This window comes from Mustela nigripes, chromosome 2 (assembly GCF_022355385.1).
Source record: "Mustela nigripes isolate SB6536 chromosome 2, MUSNIG.SB6536, whole genome shotgun sequence".
Lineage (NCBI taxonomy): Eukaryota > Metazoa > Chordata > Mammalia > Carnivora > Mustelidae > Mustela > Mustela nigripes.
The window spans coordinates 609,170-616,912 of record NC_081558.1 but is presented as its reverse complement, the minus strand read 5'-3'; the positions used below and the strand labels follow the sequence as shown (position 1 = coordinate 616,912).

The window sequence follows — 7,743 nt, the reverse complement described above, 5'->3', positions numbered from 1 at the left end:
TGTGGAGCAGGCGGGGCGGCGCGGAGGCCCAGCCCATGCAAGGCGGCGCGGAGCCGGCCGGCGCCCGCCGCCGCTGCCCCCCGCGCCCCGCCTCAGTCGCGGACACCCCGGGCCGCCTCCCCCTTCCGCGCCCGACACGCCGCCGCCATCTTGTTTACCTCCCGCCCCCGCCCTGCGCCACCGCGCCGCCGCACGCCCGCCGCGGGGCCCGGCCCCCCCGCCGCCGACGTGCCCGCCCGTTGGCTGACCCGGAAGGCCCCTCCCCCGCGGCCCGCCCCGCCGCCAATGCCGATTGGGCCGTTTGGACCCCGGCGGGCGCCCAAGCGGGGCATTGGTTGACTCTCGGCCCCGCCCCGGGGGTGGCTCCAGCTCGCCTCATTGGCCCGCGGAGGCGCCCGTCACGGGGCGGCGGGGAGGGGTTGGCGGGGGGCGGGCGCGGGGAGACTAGCCCGCGGTGTTGACCTCGGAGCGGCTCGGGTTTGGGGTCGGAGGTCGGGAGCCACAACGGCCCCCGGGGAACGGCTGCGGGGCGGGCAGAGCCCTCGAGGGCCGGGGGCCTTGGTTCGGGGACCCCGGGGGCGCCTGCTGGGGCCGCTGAGCCCAGGCGCCCCTTCCAGGCCAGGTCAAGGGTCAGGAAGGAGCCCCAAGCCGGGGGCGCGGCCAGGCCGCGGAGTCCGAGTCTGGATGTCGGGTCGGAGCCCTGTCGGCCCGCGCGCTGGGCCCGGAGATGACCTCAGAGATCAAGAAAGACGTGGCGCGGAGTGGCCGGTTGCAGGCCACAGGCCTCGGCGGAGGCTCCGGGGCTCGAGCCCGCAGGGCAGCTGGCCCGGCGCTGGCAGGCGCTCTGGCTTGGGTCCGCGGGGTGCACGAGCTGTGCCCTCGGTTCCTCCCTTTCTGCCCTGGAGCCCGCGGCCGTCAGGGCCATTATTTCGGCGCAGCAAACTGCTGGTCCTGGGAGAAGCTCCTGGTTGGCTGCGGCCCCAAAGTGGGCGCTTTGGGAGCGGACCCCATCGGCTCCAGGCGGAGTTCTGAGCCCAAGACCTGTGAGCTCCCCAGCAGCTTGTGAGGCCTTGAGTGTGCCCCCAGGAGTCCCATCGCATTCCCAAGTGTCCCGGAGGGGGCGATTTGTGTAGCTTGCAGGGGCAGGGAGGCCACTCCAGCGGGACCTGCAGCCCCCAACTCCTGTTGAGAAGGAGATCCGAGGATGGGAGCGAAAGCCAAGAGTAGAACAGGAAAAGAACCAGGAAAATCGTAAAACCCAAAGATGTTCTTTGCAGTGATCTTGAAAAAAGGACAAAACTCTAAGCAGACTGACCGAGAAAGAAAGATGACCAACGCCAGGAATGAGAGAAAGGTGGTCACTACAGACCCCAGAGCTATTAAAAAGGATTACGTGCTAGAAACCATCTACGCCCATCAATTCCACTGTAGGGCCATAAATGGCACCCAGCTTCCAAAGACACCAAAATGAAAACTCACCTACAGGGAACCATAATCAGCATAGCCCCGTAACAGAGAAAAAATTTTTCAGCAAAGACGATGAAGGCCTAGACCTTTCAGTGGCAAATTTTCACCAAACATTTCAGAAGAGGTATCACCATTTCTAGACCGTCTCACCCATAAAGCAGGACAGGAGGGGCTTTTGCCTGACAAATCCCTGCGCTGGCTGCCGGCTTACACTCCAGATTCTTGACATCTCTGTGTCTGCAGGCGTCCTATTCCTTCACAGAACCTACTCTCCTCTCCTGACGGACAGACACCGCGGAAGGGGCTCAGGACATGTTTGATGACTGTTGTAGAAGAGTCATTGAAGGCACCGCGCCGGCTCAGAAGCCCCCTGGGTTGTTCCCTAGAGCACAGCCGCCATCAGTCTGATTTCCTCTTCCACACTTGTCACCACGAGAAATCATCTCATGTACTTCTTTATCCATTTTTCTTCCATCTCGGACACTAGACTGGGAGCTCCCTGGGACCAGGGCTGAATCTGTTTTGGTCACTCTTGTGTCCTCGGCACTGAGAGCTGTGCCTTCCGTGACCGTATTGCTGGCCACGTGTGTCCATTAAGCTCTCGTAACGTGGTTGTCCAAACTGAGATGATCTGTGTGGCCACACACGATTTCCAAGGCTTTGCGTGAAAAGGTATAAAGGTATACAGTATCTTGTTAATAATTTGCATTGATTGCACAATGAAATGACAGTCCTGGACATGGCGGATGAAAGGAAATACGTCATTACGATGAACCATTTCACGCCCGCTGGCATGGCCGTGACAAAAACAACGGACAGTAGTCAGTGTTGACAAGGACGCGGAGAAACTGGAAATCTGGTACAAATGGTGTGGCCACTTTGGAAAAAAAGCCGAAAGGTTAAATACAGTGTTTCCACGTGGCCCGGCTTCCAGTCCCGGGCATGAGCCCGCAGCCCACCCAGAAACTCCCGCCCTGTGCCCAACAGCACGAGTCACAAGAGCCAGAAGTGGGGAAAGACACGCCCAACCGCGGGTGAACGGACACACACTGGGTCCCCCCCCCCCCCCCCCCCCCCCCCCCGGGGGGGCCCCCCCCCCCCCGGGGCCCCCCCCCCCCCCCCCGCCCCGCGCGGGAGGATCCCTCAGCCTCGAGGAACAGGCTCCTCCATGGACTGGCGGGGCTCACGGGGGCGGGGCTGTGGGAGGGGGTGGGGAGTGACGGCTGATGGGGACGGGGTTGCTTTTGGGGTCTTGGATATTCTCTCACGGTGAACTGAGGCTTGCGGAGAGGAAGCCACCTGCCTAGGCCATGGTGGGGCTGGGACTGCAGGGGATGGGGGTGCGGGGCAGTTTGCAGGGGGGGACCGCAGGTTATACGTGCGAGCTCTAGGTTGCCGGGGGCCCCGTTATAGAGGAGTCCAGATTGCAGCCGCTGTGTCTCAGATAAAGGGCCCCAGGTTACAATGGGGGACCTCCGCTTGTAGGTAGGAGCCCTAGGTTGCAGGCCCAGACCCCAAGTTACAGGTGGGGGACCCCATTCTAGGTAGCCAGCCTCAGATTATCGATGGGGGGCTCTGGGGTACAGACTGCAGCCCCGGCTTACTGGCAAGGGCTCCAGGTTATAAAGGGTGGCCTCAGGTAACAGGTGGGGGCCCACCAGCCCCTCCGGAGCTTAGGCCTGGCCTCTGGCCTCTGCCCTCAACTCCTCCCCACACTCTGTCCCCCACACCTCTCTTTCCTCCTGCCCACCCCATGAGCCCCATCCACACAGACACTTGTGCCCAGCTTAACCCCTTACCCGCCCCCCGACCCTCTCACGGCCCCCAGCTCTGACGCCAAGCTCCCTTTACCCCTCCCCAAACCAAGGACAGAGGAAGCCGATGGCCGTTCTGACCAGTGTCCTGGCTGGCCGCTCCATCCCGGATTTCCTTCTGCTCAGGGTGTCTCTTCCGTGTGGGGTTCTTGACCCCAGGCCCGTGCCCCTGCATGCACCCAGCTCAGCCCCATGCCCACAGAGAAGGGGCCCTGGGAGCCCGCGGAGTCCTTCCAAAGGGAGGTTGGCCCCACTGGGAATGCAGCCAGGGTTCCAGGTTACGAAGTGGCTGGGAGGGGCAGGGTGTGGGGGCCTCTGCGGCCGCCAGGGGGCAGGCAGGGTTCACAGCCGAGTCTCTCCGCCTGGGGGGGGGGGGGGGGGGGGGGGGGGGCGGCCACGGGGGCCTGTGGGGGGTGGGGGGGAAGGGGGGAGAGTGTGTGTCTCTGGGTGGGAATGGAATCCACTCGGGACCCCTCAGGGCAGGGCCATTCTGGGTCATTGCCATGTCCCCCCTCCCTTGTTGGACCTTGTCACACACTTGTCACAGACAGAGCAGGGATTCCCGGAGTCACACAGCTTCCCTGTAAGCCGGGTCCCTCCCGCTTTCCCAGACAGAATGTACCTCCTGAAGGATTTTGGAGACAATGTCCTGCTACGGCCCCTCATGTTTTTATGTTTAAATAAGGTTTTTGGGGTTGAAAGGTGGTCCCTGAAAGAGATGTTCCCGCCCAAATTCCCAGAGTCTTGAATGTTTGGAAATAGGGTTTTGGGGGCGCCTCCGGGGCTCCGTGGGTTAAGCCTCTGCCTTCGGCTCAGGTCATGATCTCCGGGTCCTGGGATCGATCCCTGCATCAGGCTCTCTGCTCCGCGGGGAGCCTGCGTCTCCCTCTCCCTCTGCCTGCCTCTCTGCCTGCTTGTGCTCGTGCTCTCTCTGTCAAATAAATAAAATCTTACAAAAAGAACCACATGAAAGTCCGTTCCAATGTCATACAGCGTTTACAAGGAAGGGTGACAGGCTAGACGGCCTGCAGACCTCTCCAGGCAGCGACGCGGTCTCGCTCAAGCTTTGAGCTGCTCTCCAGAGGCCCACGAGTAGGACTGAGCCGTGCTAGACAGAGGGATCTTGGTGACATTCTTTGAAGGCTGGATCTAGCCGAACCTGAAAGCAGTTGGATCAATGGGTCTCATGGGGGGGGGGGGGTGACTCTGCCCCGCTATGGAACACTTGTGCTAGTCGCACGGTAGGGGGGAGCGTGAGCCAGGAACGATGCTCCGCTCCCCACACCCCAGCACTGAGGACAGTGGCTCGATGCAAAGAACCATTTGACCCCAAATGTCAGCCGTGCCTACGGGGAGAACCCTGAGTTAGATCTATCCCTGGACCTTTCAGTCCCAGGAGCAAAAAAATTCCCATCTACACACACATACACACACAAAGCCGGTTTCAGTTGCAGTTTCTGTCTCTTGCAACCAAAAGATTCTAACGGAGAGCTGGGAGGGAAGATTCCTGCCGGGGCTTTTAGAGCCGGACGTGCAGACCGCTGGGGCAGAGCGCCCGGGGCAGGGGCCACGGCAGGGGAGGGGCAGGCGCCAGGCCCGTGCTTTATGTAGTTATCGGCCTAGTTTTAGATCTATGGGCAAGCGGAAAAGGTGCTGTGGGGGCTCCTGTGTACCCGGCACCCTTCCCCTCGCTGAGAACCTCTCCCCTTAGCGTGGGACACTTGTCACCCATACGCTAGTGACTGATCTCCATTTAAGATTTCTGCAGTTCTCCCCAGTGTTCCTTTCCTGCCCGAGGACCCCGCTGGGATCCCACAAGATGCTCAGCTGTCGTGTCTCCTTAGGCCCCTCTGGGAAGTGACAGTTTACCAGACTCCCCTTGACTTTGAGGACTGGACTGTGTTGACGTTGGGAATTTCATAAATCCTCCCGTGCTTGGGGCTTTTGCAGTGTGATTCTCCGGGTGAGACGGGGACATGGGTTTTGGAGGAAGACCGCAGAGGTGAGGGGCCCTTCTCATCTGGTCCTCTCAGAGGGCCCTGCTGTCCACACAGGCGACAGGTCAGTGGCCACGGAACTGTGTGAGCACCGGCGCGTCTGAGCCAGAGCCCCGACCGGACCCACCAGCGGATCCGTGACTCCAGGGTACAGGCCGCCTCTGCTGTGACATCTGTCATCCCACTGTCGGTGGCAATAGTCTTTCTGTTTTCAAGAGGTGGTGGTGGTTTAAGTAAACTCTACACCCAAGCAGGGCTGGGACTCAGGACCCTGAGATCAAGAGTCACACATCCTGTGGACTGAGCTGGCCGGGTGTTTCTCAATTGTCTTCTTTTTCTTTTGGTGAAATTCCCATAAAATCTGGCATTTTAAGATGTATATATATATGTATATATTTTAAAAGATTTTATCCATTTATTTGACAGACAGAGACACAGCGAGAGAGGGAACACAAGCAGGGGAGAGCCGGAGGGAGAAGCAGACTCCCTGCCAAGCAGGGAGCCCAATGTGGGGCTCGATCCTAAGACCCTGGGATCATGACCTGAGCCGAAGGCAGATGCTTAATGACTGAGTCCCCCGGGCGCCCTAAAATCCAGCATTTTAAGCCACACCATTCAGCCACACTGGGTGCACGCACAGAGCCCCACGCCACTACCTCCCTGGTTTCAGACTATTTCGTCGTCCCTGAAACATCAAGTTGCCATCGCAGGCACCCCCTCCCCTCCCCAGCCCCCGGCCCCCCTGAGCCCCCTTCCTGTCCGTGGAGGAGCCTGGCCGGGACGTGTCACGCGCGTGGACTCACACCCGTGTGGCCTCCTGTGTCTGGTCCCCTCCCTGCGTGTCATGGGCTCGGGGACCGTCCCCGGGCAGTGCATGGGAACGCCTCGCTCCTGCTCACGGCCGGGGGACACTCCCACGTGTGGGGGACCGCGTGAGTGTCTACCTGTTAGCCCTTCTTGGCTCTTGGGAACCGTGCCTCCATGAGGTGTTTTGCTTTCTTTAAACGTTGTTGCTATAAAGTGCTCACCATACCCCACGCCCTGCTGAAGGGTCTCTCCCCAAATTCTCACAAAAACTCTCCCTCGGGGGGCGGTATTATGATTATCCCCATTTCGTAGATGGGGAAAACTGAGGCACAAAGAAGTTTAATAACTTACCTGGGGTCACACAGCCACTGGGCAGCAGAACCAAGATTTGAACCGGAGGAGTCTGAACTCTGGGGTCCTACAGCTAGAACTCCCCCAGCTGGCAGGACGTGAGGTGACCTGCAGAAGCAGAAGAGCCCAGACCAGCTCAGGTGCCACCCCTGAAGCCCGCACATTCTCTCCTGTTAAACCCAGATTGCCCTGCAGACTCGGAGGGTGCGTCTGACTTAGGGCTGGGGATTCTGGCTCCGTCCTAAGCCTGCGGAGATGGTGGGTGCTGGGGTCCCACGAAGTTCTCCAAGTGCCCCTGACATGCCTTGTCCCTCGGGAGCCTGGCCCCTGTGGTCCTGTTGGACCTGGATGTGAGTCAGCCCAGACCTGGAGTTTCCCTTCAGGGCAGGGCAGATCCAAGGTGAAGGTTCCGGAAGTCCCAGCGCAGGGCACATCAGTGCCAGGACAGGCTGCTCAGCGGGGATGACATGACCGCCAGGGTGGGGGTGGGGGCGGGGGCGGGGGCGGGGGTGGGGGTTTCATCTAGCGGCTTAGACCCTCACCAGGCAGGGTGTCCTACTGTCTCTGCCGTGGCCTGGGAGCCTCAGGGGGCCTGCCTGCTCTCTGCTTCCCAGAAGTGCCACTGTCCCCCTGGCCGTCGCACCCCCGTCATCCGCCACCGACCCCTGCCTGCCTGGAGCCCCCCCCCACTTCCCTCCCAGTCACACCCGCAGCCCCTCCCCCACCCAGCCCCCACTGCATCTCTGCTGGTGCTCCCCTTGCCCTCTTGGCTCCCCGGAGAACGCCAAGCCGAGTCCCCTGTGACTTGGGGCTGTAGGTTAACCCCGGGGGAGGGGCACTTGAGGGCCCTCACCCACCCCCTACCCCAGCTCTTCTCCGGCTCAACCCTGGCTCACCACAGGTCCTTGACAGAAAGGAATTCAAAGTCTGGCTCCTTTGTTGGGTTTCGGGGCAGCAGCTCAGTGTCCTCAGAGCTGGAGATGAGGCCCAACAAGCGACCCCCGGGGCCACCGTGGCCGAGCTGCTCCACAACCTTCAGTGGCTTCCCGGTGCCCGTGGGATGAAGGCCTTGCCCTAGCTTTGCAGGCTCCCCATTGGCCCACTGCCCACCCCCCCAATCCTGCTCTCATGGCCTTCGCTGCTCTGGACCCCTGAGGGTGCTGGGCCATCTCCCTGCCCCTCCCCCACCGGGGGTGGACAGCCGATCCTCCTGGTCTTTCCTGCCTGTGCAACCCAACGACCCCGGGGGGGGGGGGGGGTGGTGTTTGCTCAGAGATCACCGTGAAGCCGTGAAGCCTGGCAGCCAG

General features: G+C 61.3%; 1 protein-coding gene across 1 annotated transcript in view; it reads right to left on the bottom strand.

Annotated features, from left to right (window-relative positions):
• STK11 (serine/threonine kinase 11) overlaps window positions 1–7,743 on the bottom strand; it is a 36,712-nt gene that overhangs the window by 23,371 nt on the left and 5,598 nt on the right. The window contains exon 2 of the mRNA XM_059388467.1: window positions 6,437–6,544. Coding sequence (XP_059244450.1) covers window positions 6,437–6,544 — 108 coding nt within the window. The remainder of the gene's footprint in view (window positions 1–6,436; window positions 6,545–7,743) is intronic.